The 13,865-nt window shown below is 44.8% G+C and overlaps 1 protein-coding gene across 1 annotated transcript in view; it reads left to right on the top strand.

Annotated features, from left to right (window-relative positions):
• ZCCHC24 (zinc finger CCHC-type containing 24) overlaps positions 1–13,865 on the top strand; it is a 213,793-nt gene that overhangs the window by 27,384 nt on the left and 172,544 nt on the right. Inside the window, exon 2 of the mRNA XM_069240185.1 lies at positions 11,900–12,100. Coding sequence (XP_069096286.1) covers positions 11,900–12,100 — 201 coding nt within the window. The remainder of the gene's footprint in view (positions 1–11,899; positions 12,101–13,865) is intronic.

Below are 13,865 nucleotides of genomic sequence, written 5' to 3'. Positions count from 1 at the left end.
ATTTGCACCACTGTGATATGCGCTACTGCATTCTATGCGACTATATTCTGCAACACTACACCAGTCCACTCTACACTCCACTCTTCTCTAACCTGCACCACTCTGAACCACGCCAGTCCCCTCTATGCTGCTCTACACCAGTCCACTCTACACTCTACTGTGTCACTAGACGCTACTCGACCTTACTGCACTCTACACAACTCCCCTCTACACCACTGCTCTCTACTCTGCACCACTTCACTCTACTCTGCGCTTCTTTACTCTGCACACCTCTACTCTGCACTGTTCTATTGTACGCTGCTCTACTCCATGCCACTCTGCAACATTGCACTCTAGAATCCTCTACTGCACTTTATGCCACTGAACTATTCTACACCATTCTACTCTGCACATCTGCATCCTGTGCCAGTGCACTCTACACCACTCTATGGCACTACACTCTACTCTGCACCACTGTATGCCACACTACTCTGCACCACTCTAAGGGCCAGATGTAGCAAAAAAAAAAATTGCGACTTGCAAATTGCGAGTCATACTGACTCGCAAATTGCAACTCGCAAAATTGTATGCAGAAAGGTGTCTCAGACACCTTTTGCGACTCGCTATGGGGTCGCAAAGACCCACCTCATGAATATTAGTGAGGTGGGTCGCAAATTGCGACCCCATAGCGAGTCCATGCACTCACAGGGATGGTGGCCTGCTGGAGACAGCAGACCTCCATGTCTGTGACTGCTTTTTTTAATAAAGAAAACGAGTTGCAATTCAAAAAAATGATGAAACCATTTGGTTTCATTTTTTTCAGAGTAGGCAGTGGTCCATTGGACCACTGCCTGCTCTGAAAAAATATTTTCAGCAACATTCACAAAGTCATGGTCCCATGGGGACCCCTTCCCATTTGCGAATGCGTTACCACCCACTTCAAGTGGGTGGTAACTGCGAGTTGGTTTGCGACCGCTTTCGTGGTCACAAAGCAACTCAGCATGGCGATGTGGTCGCAAATAGGAAGGGAACACCCCTTCCTATTTGCGAGTCGGATTCACATTTTGCGAGTCAGTACCGACTCGCAAAATGTGAATCTGCATCGCGATGGCCGTTTTGCATGTCGCAAACTGTGTTTTTCGCAGTTTGCGACATGCAAACCGGTTGCTACATCTGGCCCTAAGCCACTGCACTCTCGCCACTCTATGCCAGTGCACTCTATGCAACTCTACTTTGCAACACTGAACTCTATGCCACACTAAACCACTTTACATCACTCTGCACCACTCTATACCACTGCACTCTGTGCCACAGCACTCTTTGCTGTGCTACTCTGCATCACTGTACTCTATGCCACCCCACTCTACTATGCAACACTCTAATGTATGCCACTGCATTCTTTAACACTGCATTGTACATCACTGAATTATATGCCACTGCACTGTCAGTATTCTCTGCCACACTACGGCACTCCACTGTTCGCCACTCTGCAACTCCGTTCTATGCCACTCCACTCTATTCCACTTTTCACCCTTCCACTCTGACACTCCAGTCTACTCGCCTCTATGCCACTAACATTTATCCACGCTTAACAGCAGCAACCCAGGTGTACAACATGGCTAAAACATGTTAGTAAAGCGAATAGCTCTTGCATAGACGAATACTACTGGCTTTGCCAATGTTTGTTATCATTTTAATTGTACATTTAGGAAATACTTAATGACCTGTATATGAATCTCCCCTTATGAACCCCATCATAGTTGATCCATATATATACCACTGTTGCTGTCCTGCCCTGGCAAAGGGGCAAAGGACTGGCTGTGCCCAGTATTTGTCATCCATTTGAGCAGGTTTGATGAAAACTGGTTGATACAAGATGCTTATACAGCTGTTGAAGTGCTGTCAATCTGGCACTCTTCAATAGCACAAAGTCTGCCTCTTCAGTTCTACCTTTGTACACAAACTGCATCCATTTTATGGTGTGTGCGTGCAGTCAAGATCACTCACGCATGTATAGAGTTCTCTGGTTTTAGCACCAAACATAAGAAATCCTTTATGAAGAGGACGACTGTGTATAATGTCACACAGTACGTAGAAGGTAGAGAATGCATATCGTTAGCTCTATGATTCACAGATCAGGTTTTTTAAACAGATAAGACCTGGATGGTCCCATATTCTTCTTGACGCTGGTTGAATGGGTTGTTTAAATGGGAATTGAAAATCTGGCAATGGAGTGTGGCCCTGCAACCACCACAACAACCCAAATCCTCACTTGTGGCTCTGAAAAATTTAATTATGACCTCAAAAGAAAACAGTTGGCTTTAAAGAAGTTCAGGAAGACCCTGGCCATCCCCGCTCTATGCTGGTGTCTGAATACCCTTTAGGCACTAGGACCTTTGTGTCTATGAAAGGGGGTACTCTCATGAAATGGTTATCGTCAATTCTGTTTGCATACTTTCATGATGTAACTTCATGGATATGAAAATACAGAATGAAAGTAGTATATAAAAAAAAACAAGAAAATATTCAAAGCAAACACTAACTTTTTGAAGGTACCAACTCAACTTTAGCCCCAAACAACTCTTACCCTAGCTGATCTCACTAGCATCCTCGACTCTCTCGAAGACAACTCTTACGAACATATATTAGGGATTCATGTGGCATTCAGGTGACCCCCCACCCCTCAGCAAAGCATCACCAACCACAATGTTTATAATGTCTGCTTGAAACTAAAACGGATCACATCTGCCACCTTAGAACACCTAAACAGTGTATAACTCTCCAATAGCCTCCCCTCAATAATTTTTCTACAATATAGTAGCAATTGATTTGCAGTCGCACAGTGAAACTAGTGCCGCGGGGACTCTTGCCCCGGATGTAGCTCATAAGCTGTAACTATCCACATAGTCAATGGGGCACTTGATAACATCTGCTCTATTCACCCTTTCCTCCTGCACAGGCATCATCACCATGACCATTTCACCACTGCTCTTTACACAGTGGGCACAGGCAACTCGAGTCCTCCAGATCCTGCTCAATTCTTTCCCTTGGGACTCCATTCTTGCATCTGTTCCCTTCAAATTTTATAGAGTAATTTGCTTAACACTTAGAACAGCTCTGATCAATGCTCTTTTTCAATGAACAGAACCTTTCCTTTTTGGTGGCCTATGCTACAACAGCTAACTTTTCTGAGGATTAAGGGCCTGATTTAGAACTTGGCAGAGGGGAACACTCCATCACAAACGTGACGGCTATCCCGTCTGCCGTATTACGGTCCCATTATATTCTTTAGAAATCGTAACACAGCAGATGGGATATCCATCAGGTTTCTATCTAGTAATGGAGAACAATTGGGTCACTACGTTTTGATACTGCTCCAGGCTTTGAATAAGCAGTGATGGCAATGTTCTTGTTGACTACTCGTTAGTTTCTAGGTGTCTAGTAACCTTCATTTTTGTTTGTGGTAGTGACATTACCATTCAGGGTGTCAGATTTAGGGCCTGATTATGAGTGTGGTGGTCTGGACCACCACATTAAAAACCTGGTGGCGGACTGCCAGGGAACCGCCAGCTCTGCCAGGATTTTGGGTCCCGGCGGTCTGGAGGTGGTGGAGATCTTAATCCACCAGGGCAGCGCTGCCCTGGTGATTATGAATTTGTTCTCCGCCAGCCTTTTCTTGGTGGTAACACTGCCATGAAAAGGCTGGTGGAGAACAGGGAGCCACAGTGGAGCCCCTGCACTGCCCATGCTCTTGGCAGTGACAGTGAACATTGCGAGGGTGCTGGTGCACCTTGCAGGCAATGGCATTGCCACCAGCTCGATTACGAGCCAGAGACAAAGTTGTAGCCTATTTCCCGCTAGCCTAGCAGGCGGAAACTTAGGCTTCCACCTGCCAACCTAGCAGGAGACCTATAATGGCTCTGGCAGGGAGGTCGCCGCATAGTCGTCAGCCACTCTGTCAGGAGTTTGGCGTACTGAATTTTCCATCTGCCAAACTCGTAATGACCCTCTAAGTCTTTAGGCGTCTTCTAGTGTCTGTTATTTTTTGGGTGTCTAACAGTGCCCCATTTATTTAATAATTTCCTTATAGCTGGGTGTCGCAGGCTGACAGGCGTCCTGGATTGTTTTCAGCTCCCTCGATCTTTTCAGTCAGGATGCGAGAGCATAGCCCAACAGGAAACTCAGTATCAAAGGGCTCCAAAAACTAAAACGTAACCATTGACCAACGAGTTCTTCCTCGTGCATATCAGATATTTTAAAACTTTATCCATTAAAAGTTTTATTTAGGATACCAAGCATGCCAAGTATGTTTGGCTAAAAGTCGAAGTTCGTTTGTTTCTTGCCTTTAACTTCGCCTTAGGGCAGAAGTGGGCATGGAGGACGCTAGAAGGTAAAATTTATTATTCTAACTCCAGTCCAAGAATATTTAGGGAAACTTTGCCCCAAATATTCCCAGAGGCTTATTTACTATTCTAACTCCAGTCCTAGAATAGTTTGAGGGAAGGAGTACTTTTGAATTGGAGAAAGTGCTTACTTGGGGACGTACTCAGGGCAAAAAGCTAGGACTATCCTAAAAGTCATGACCAACAAAGGATGTTGCACTTTACCTGTGTTGTCTTAGCAGCAGTGTGTAACTCACAATGTTCTGAAAGATGAACCAGTGTTTGCGTTGTACATACATAAAGAAATAAATGTAGGGGCGCAGGTTTTCAACAGCCCTTGTAGGATCTTGTGCTGCTGCCCACGTCCAACTCGCCAGATACCGCGAGGTTGGTAGTCTTAAGCTACCTCATGCCTCTTTCATCCAATATCAGGCACTCCCTGCACCTTTATTTCACTCTTGTAGGTTCCTGCATTCTTCTTTTGTGGTGACATTTTCGTCTTTCTCTTCCTCTGCCTTTCCGATGTGTGTTTTTTCCCTCTCTTGCTCTCAATAATTATCTGATGCAGAAAAATAACGTCCCCAAAAACAAGTTTGGATGGCTCCCTCCCAGCAATCACCAGCCTGATTCAGCGCCTTCCCTTTTTCTTTCAACAGCCCATATTTGTTGTCTCTATCTCACTCTTGCAGGTTTTTTCTCATACATGTTTTACCCTTTGTCACTCCTTTCATCCTTCTTTCTTAATGTTCTGCCTAAGCTGATGGAGAACAGTGAGGCCTGGTCTCCTAAGGGTGAGTGTTGGTGCCCACCACCGGTTTGGAAAGGTAATTAATTATGAAGGCAGATGCTCACCAAATACACACTGGGTGATCATAGAATAGGCAAAGCAGAAATGAGAAGGGCTTTGGTTTGTGTCTGCACTATTACTTGAGAGCAATATATACAGACACTTTCTTATATAGTGCTGTTCCTACAACGACATTTATGACAGTTTGTGCGACCTAAAGGTGTGTCCCAGGGGCCCAACCGTGCACTGAAATGTGGGTAAATAGGTTTTTATCATACTTTTCCCCACGTTTTTAAAGCACACCTAGAGCCATGCACACACCTCATGCTCTTCCTTCCAACTTGGGCAATCCCTCATATCCTCCTCCAACCATTCATGACTCGAAAATAGGGAAGCAAAGCAACTTGCCCTTTTTGTATTGGAGATGCCAAATAAAGCTGAGGGAGAGACGCAATATCCGTTTGTCCGTGTGACCAGAGGAGACCAAACACAAGGAACACTTCACAGGATGCAACATCCAAATACAATGTTCATTATCGTTGATAAGTTCTTGATCCTACTGCTTGTACTGGATATTTTTATTATATTGATGAGGAGGGCGGAGGTTGTCAGGGGCAACAGAAGGTGCTGATGCTGAGAGGGAGAAGCTGGGGCAGCTGTTGAATTTCATTCTTCCAAGCTGCTAGCCAGGCCCCCTTGAAGTCTGTGGGTGGTAGATCTCACCCCAGATTTTAACACTTACTTTATTGATACAGGAGGATGTGAAAGGATGGCTCCTGGGAGGACTTAAGAAGTGCAGTGGACAAGTGGAGGGAGATCCTTGTAGGGGCCTAGGGTGACCTCACAAAAGGCCTCTCCATTTGTTCCCACCACCACATTGTAGTAAGCGGTGTCTCATTTCTCAAAAGTAAAAAAACACTCGTGTGCCAAGATTCAGAAAGGCCTTTTCCCACAGTTTTCTAGTGTTGGTGTTCAGTTTTGTTTCTTTGCTGGGTTTTGACATTTATTTGAATAGTTTCATGTAATTGTGTCATATAATTTGTAGAAGTAACTTAAAAAGTGTTGGGGCCTAAACACTTCTTAGGAATCTGCCACCGCTGCCGAAAGACTCAGGCTGATGAACACCAAGGCTTCCTCGTCTTCATTTAACATCGCGCCTCTTTCCTCCACCACCCTACACAACCTTGGGCCAAGTCCCAAAGGCAATTAGGAGTACTGAAAGTAGTACTACAGGGGTACTCCTTTACGTATTCTTAGATGCCTTTGTGAATAAGCTCGAAAGTGTCCAGCTCTCTAAAAGTGCAAATCGGACAGTCTTTTCTATCTGTACTAATTGATTATGAGTGTTCCCTAAACATTTAATTTTTGGATTTTGGGGCCAATTCAGAAAGTAATGTAAGAGTAGGTAAAAAGTACTGTATGCACTAAAAAATTGCTCCTGTCGCTAGCTCACTCTTGCAATTTTTTTTTAAATTTTTTTTTTACATCTCTGACTTTTTTTTTTGTTTTTTTTTTCCCCAGGGTCACTACTTTGCTATCTTCATCTTCCCCTTTCTTCTTGCCTTTTGTGTGTTCTTCTCTCGTTCTGGGATTAAGGCCGTTGGTGGTAGATACTTCCCACTCCCCAAAAAGAGCCATCCCGTACAACTTGTGCAAATTAAGCACTGTTCTCATGGCTTTTTTGTATAAGCCTTAACTTTCTGAGTTTGTTTTCTAGGAGTGCATCAGAAAGTTGACAAGTTAAAATTGTGTTTTTGAATTAATCACTTATTCAATTTGGAATCAATTTCCAATAGATTTAGGGTACGCGTATGCAAACATCCGGTACTGCTATCGCCACCTTCGCGCTAACCTTAAGGACATATATGGTATTTTAGGGAAAATCATTGTAACTAAATTAATTTCATGTTGGTTTATGTTTGAACGTTGATGGGGGCTTGTGTGTCCTTGAAGTGGCTCTTGTTCTGGGAGACTCAGGCTGTCGGTTTCATGGTGTTGGCAGGAGTTGGATCTGTTTGAGCAGTATCAGAAGCCTGTGAATATCCTGCACAATTAATTGATAATAAGTAGATCCTTGTAGTGTTGTGGCCTTTCCTACTGAGGACCCAACCATCATCCATGGATGTAACTGTTTTGATTTGTGTGCAGGACTGTTGCCGCTCAAGAATGTACATTCCCAAAAATTGAAACCATGCCTCTTAACGTATGTACTTGAGATATCTTTTGAAGAACGTATAACTTATTACTTGAGTTTGGTAGAAAAGTGCGGTTTATCTGTCGTGTGAGTACGTTTAGGCGTCTCAAAGAACAGACGTTTCTGAAACACACCTCTGGCTATTATATAATGTACATGCATACAACGTAGGGTCTTTTCAACAGTATAATCAAAGTGTGTAAAAATGGCCTACTGGGAGATTCATAAGAGAAACTAAATTTTCAAAACGGAACAAGCACTAATTCTTGCAGGTTATGTACCCGGCCTCTGCTGCACTGTCGTTGGAAGTCTGCACCAGTGGTGGTGGAAGAAGAGGGCAGGCCTTGGTCACATGTACCCTATCGAAGTGTGGTACTGACTACAGACCTGAGCGATATTCCACCTTTGGAGCCCGCTACATGGCGTGCTATAGTCCCTTCAATAGGACACCAGTGCTGATGGGTGGTTCCCATGGCTACCAGCCGGTGGGGCCAGTCTGACTATTACTTAACACAGGTCTCAGGGACTCTCATACTTTTTGCACCAGAATGCTCAGCTCTGAGGATCCCTGGTGTCTGACATTTCAATAGTTACCCTAGAAAGTCCAGAGACCTTGAGTTAATTCCTCTCATGGGTTCTTCTCTTGCTAAACTGTCTTCCAGGGTTTCTCTCATACTTCCTCTCGTCTGTCCTGGACAGTGATCACGTCAAACCATTTCAAACATCTAGCTTTAAAGTGATTCACAAGTACCAAGAGCTTTTGGTCCAAGCAAACTTTTGAAACTGCTCATTATCTTCTATTTTGGACTAAAGCTCCTATGCCACTGGCTGCTGGTTTGAACCCCACTTTCATTAAGGCTGAGGCTCTCGGACACTGCAGCAGTTCACAACTAAATTAGAAGATTTTTAGGGGCGATACTATTATGTTTTGAGTAATCAGGCTCTCTGCCTGAAATATCCAAGGCACTGTAACATATTTTTCAAAGAAGCCTCAGCACACAGATTTACTTGACTGTCTGTTCACTGTGGAAGACGGTGCTGTCTTGTGGTTAAGTTGAACGTGTGGAACCAAGGTGTTGATCGTTTCCGGCTCCCCTCTGTGTCATATTGTGTGATCCTGGGTAGATCTTTTCTGATAACCGTGTTAGTAGCTCGGAGGTGTGAAGGGCAGCTGCACGTTTGTCGCAGGCAAATCTTCACAAGAAAAGCTCACATGCTCGCAGATTTCTAATCACCCTCCCCTAAAAACGCTCTCTCCAGAACAAATGCTTGCAAAGATGGGGCTCGGGGTCGGAGCAGAGCGGTCTATCGGAGATCTGTTGATCAGCCTGCCAGTGTGATGGCCGAGCCCTTCCCCATGGACGAGCAGTCCCGGCCGGGCTCGGCATCTGCTTCCCCTCCAAACCCTTTAGTAGCCAGTGCTTAACTCTGAACTCGCCCCTCTTTAAGCAGCGGCGGGGCTGTTTTAAATACCGAAACAGCAACTGCCCTCCCTCAGTCCAGGAAACAGCTGCTTACTTAATGTTTTCAAATTAACTGGCCTACACCTGTCGGGCCTTACCGAACGTGTAAGAGCTGTGGGGCGCAAGCTTTTGTGAGGGGCGGGGGTGTGATGATGCTCAAGCTGTTTCTGTACTCAGCGTGGGATCCTGCTCGACCCCCCCGCCCCCACCCGCCTTGTCAGGCCTCGTCTACAGACGGCATTACGTGTCTGTTGTCAAATACCGTTAGAGCCCGCTATCCGCACTTACAGTGGGCTTTAGGACTGCCCATTGCTAATAAATGGTTGGTTTTCTTGCCGATGTTTTTCCGTGCTTCTTATTCAATGACTTTGTTCTCCTCTTCTTGTGTCTGTCATTCCCTACCTAGCATCATACTTTCTTGCTTATCTTTTTGATGGGGTGCCTTGTATCCTTTCTCTGGGAATTACTTTTTTTCTGTTGTCTGCACATTTTAGGAGTGCATGTGTTTTCTTGACCTCTCCACTCTGTGCTGCTTCTCCCCTCACACCCCCTCCACCCATGTGCTCTCACAATCTGTGTCCCACCCCCGGCCTGTTTCGTATTGTTTTACCGCCCACTACACTCCGTCCCGCTCGGCTTTTTCTTATTACTTCCCAAATGTTCTTCCATAGTACGTTGGCTCTTCTTTCAAGTATACAGCCAGAGGAGTCGGGAACCCCCTCTCTTTAGCAGCCACAGCGGGGAGGGGGGGGGGGGGGGGGGTTCTTGATGGCCTGCTTCTGTCTGCAACTCTGCAGATCAATGCCCATAATTAACATGAAAGGGTGGGTGGGTGAATGAGTGTGTGATTGAAACTATGTGTGGATGAGTGTGTGTGTGAGTAAATGGGTGGATGGATGGATGAGTGAAAGTGTGAGTGGACAGACGGATGATGGATCAATGGGTGGATGATGGATAAAGACTTGATGGATGAGTCAAAGAACAGATGGATGAGTAAAAGTATGGATGTAAGTACGAATGAGTGAAAGGGAGCTTAACAGACCGACAAATGACTGAAAGGATGGATCAGTGAAAAGATGGATGGATGGGTGATTGAAGGGGTCTTTGATTGGATGGATGATAAACAGGTGAATGGATTGAAGAATTAGTGGAAATGTAGATTCATTAATCAACGGGTGGATGAGTGAAAAGATGGATGATGAATGGATTGGTGGATAGATGAGTGAAGTGAAAGGATGGATGGCTGAGTGGAAAGATGGAGGAGAGGGAGAATGAATGGATGATAGATTGAAAGTGTGGATGGTTGGAGTGAGAGGGTGGATGGATGGGTGAGCGAAAGCTTGGCTGGATGGATGAGTGAGTGAATGGATGGATGTGCTTGAATATGTTTGGAGATGGATGGATGCATGGGTATGGATATGGATGAGCAGACGGAGGGACAGAATGGTGAAAGACTTAAATATGGATGAAAGAATGAATGGGTGACAGAATGTAAATCTAAAATGGTGGATTCCAGCGGGTGCATCGAATTATGAACCAATGAATAAATAGATGCTTGGATGGAAGAGATGCAAGCTGTTCTGGGTATGGGAGCAATTACTTGCTTTGCTTAGTTGCCGTAAGAGATTAGGTCCAAAGTGGGGGGGATATTTTCATTTTCTAGCTGCTCCCTTGTACAGTTCCAACATTGGTGTCTGCCATCTTGGAACAATCCGTGTTTTTTTTTGTTTTTTTTTTGTTAAAAGAAAGAAAGACCACTGTGTCAGACAAAATGGCCCTTCATTGTGATGTGTGTGTGTCAGTGGGGACATATGATGGATGATCGCTTATGTCATTGTGCTAGGGCCTCCATAGTGTCCTGATGCATACATTCACGTAAGTGCTGTGGCTCCTTTTTAGGTCAAGCGCACAAGCACTCTGGCCTGTTGTAATCTATCTGTGGGCTTTTTACCATGCCCATCACGATTACTCGTTCTTGGCATACTTAAAAAAATCCTTTGTTGTCATTGGCAAATGCTTTACGTTTGTCTCTGCTTAGGGCAGTTTTGTTACCGCCTTGGCCATCGACCCGGTTACATGAATAATTGCACTTTGCTGATATGTTTGATTGCCAGCAAACTTCTTTTTCCTTTTGTGTCTCTCCTTCACGCTCACGCTGGCCATGGCACTTTGAATCGGCTTGTTTGCCATTGCTGTTCAACATTTTCAATGGCCAATCATTTTATTTTTGAGAACGCTGCACAGCATCAGAAAAAACTTGTGCCAATGTGATGCAAAACCTGAGTTTTGCCACTGCTTGTTCCTTTAGTATACACATTTCTTTCCCCTATTTTCACTCAATTTACACATTGATTGATTATTTGCCATTCTCTAGAGCTTAAATATGTTATTATTTTTCCTCATCTGAGATATGAATTTTTCGCCACTTCCTCTTGTCTTTCCCCTCCTGGCCTTACAATACCTTTCTTTAAAGGGCAAGCGTATATATTTGTGTTTCCGCTACCACGTTGTACATAACTCTGTTCTGGGATGTACAGTTTTTTTCAATCTTCCCTTCCGGCATGTGAAAATGTTGCTTCCTCTCTGTCTGACGGTGTGTATCCTATGCCCTTAAGTACTGCTATACTGGGTAACACCCAAAATTGACAGCCCTTAGAATGCAACAGAGTCATGAAGTGCTATTTATGAGTTTTCTGTAGAGCACGCCACATATTTTACCACTTTCCAATGTGTACCACAGTTATTGCACTGGGAGCATGTTAGGAAGGAAAAAAGAGGAGTGTTTTATGTTGTATATGGTCTGCACAAGGATAGTGCTTGGGTACCTTTCTACCGCAGTTGAGACCTATAGCGTTGTAGAGGGCGAGGTGGCCTAGTGGCCAGCAGGGGCACATTGAAGGTTGCGGACAGCAGTTTAATCCTTGGCATCTATCGCAGTAGGCATCCTATATATTTTTCTAGCTCCTGCATACTGGTGTAGGTTTCTAAGTGCTCTGGTATCCGCGCTTTGTTTGTGCATGTCTCCATAGCTGGGCCAGATGTTTTTGTCCCCCGTCTATGCTTGGTTCTGATGACCTTCCCTTCTCTCCTGCAGGTACTGAACAACAGCCTGTACAAGAACGTGTCTCCTTACGACTCCCTTAACAACATTGTGGATGGGCTCAGTTCTCTGACAGAACATTTCTCGGACCTCTCCCTCTCTTCAGAAGCCAGGAAACCCAGCAAGAGGCCTCCCCCCAATTACTTGTGCCACCTCTGCTTCAACAAGGGGCACTACATTAAAGACTGCCCACAGGTAAGGCCCGGCCGGGCAAGCCCCCAGAAGTCCAGTCCATGTGTTCTAATGCAGCGCTTTTCCAGCAGCGGGATGAGTATCTTGAAGTTAGCAGCGACCTGGAAAGTCACCATTTTGCGCAGTGACCGTCCTGCTAGCCACATGAATCGCTATCTGTTGCTCAGCCACCCTACGTAAAGCCACATGGAGAACACTCCACTATTGGCCGCCCTACTATCTGCCGTGTAGAAAACCCTCTACTGCTCACCCACCTGACTTTCAGTGCATGATGGGACTGTCACACACCTGTCCAATAAGCTGCATCCCCTGATCTGCCTATGAACCGTTCTGAATGGCTAAGCAAACCAAGTGTGCCCTGCATGATCTACCCTTCTCTTCCCAACAACCCCATTGTCTGCACCCGGACAGCCCACCCATTGTATTGTAACCACCTTGCCGGTCACAGCTGCCCCCATCCCAACCGCTCAACAATCCTTATACTTGCTGCCCACCACTGCTTGGTAATATGTGATTGTGCAGCCGCAGTGATTTTCGCATAATTATAGATTTGCGCATTTGCACATAATCCTTCATCTGCTGCATAATCTGCAGATTTTAACAAAAAAATTGTTTATGGCTGAAACAGTACAAAAGTTATTAAAAATGTAGAGACACTTGTTCCCGTGCAGTGGAAGGCCCTTTGCAAAGGTGGACTGGGCATCTCTCTTATTGCTGGTTTTGGGTGTTAAACTGGTAATAATGAGTTGCAACTATTACCCAGACACCATTAACAATTTTGAAAATGACAAAAGAATGAACTAGTACTATCCCAAAATGTGCTGCATAATTTGCGATTTCTTTCCACATAACTTAACCAACCCTGCAGCGTAATTTGACCTTCTCCTGCCACATAATTCCAGTGGCCCTGCCTACAGCTCATCTTTTGGCTGTTAAAAGGGGACACATCAGGTATAGGTTTTTGTTTAGAGATGCTCTCAATTATCACTATTTAAGTATATAATGCTACAGAGCTTGTCGACTAGTGCTATTTGCCACCATCTTTTTGAAGATATAACTTACAGTTTGAGAGGTCAGAGCAGGCTCTGAAAGGGGAGGGTCGGTCCCTCCCGGAGCTTTGCCCGTTTTTTTGGACTCAGATTATGGAGAAGGGCTCTAGCACAATCTTCCTCCTCTGATACCTGACCCACGAGCTCCTGCCTTCATTAAGACAGGGCTTAGACAGAGTTTTTAGGTCAAGGTCAAGCGCTTTGACCTGTTGTAAGTATTGTGGGCTTTTAACCACGGTCACCGCACTCCCATAATTTTCCCTCCTTCCTGGGCTTGCCTTTCAAAGAACCTTTGTTATCATTAGTAAATGCTATACGTTTGTCCCTCCTTGGGGTGATTTTATTACCGCCTTGCAGACTGCCCCTATTACATGGATAATTGCACAATTGCCGATACGCTTGACTGCGAGCGAACTTTTTTCTTTTTGTGTCTCGCCTTCACGTTTATGGCGGCCAAGGCGCTTTCAATTGGCTTGCTTGTGTCAACTGTTTTACTTTTCATTTTCAACTCAAGTGGCAAGAAAGTCCAGTTAGGAATTTACAACGGTAATAGATCTAACTCGAGCAAACGCAAAACCCATTGCATTGCCAATGCTTGTTTTTTATGCAGTTGTCTGGCTTAGTTCTTGTTTAGCCTTCCACAGAATGTTTTTTAAAAACTACTTTTTACAAATGTACATAAGTTGAGTGGTTTGAAGTTTATCACCTTAAACTTTCTA

The sequence above is a fragment of the Pleurodeles waltl genome, chromosome 6 (genome assembly GCF_031143425.1).
Source record: "Pleurodeles waltl isolate 20211129_DDA chromosome 6, aPleWal1.hap1.20221129, whole genome shotgun sequence".
Classification (NCBI taxonomy): domain Eukaryota; kingdom Metazoa; phylum Chordata; class Amphibia; order Caudata; family Salamandridae; genus Pleurodeles; species Pleurodeles waltl.
The sequence above is the reverse complement of the archived record's forward strand: the minus strand, read 5'-3'. Positions and strand labels throughout refer to the sequence as shown.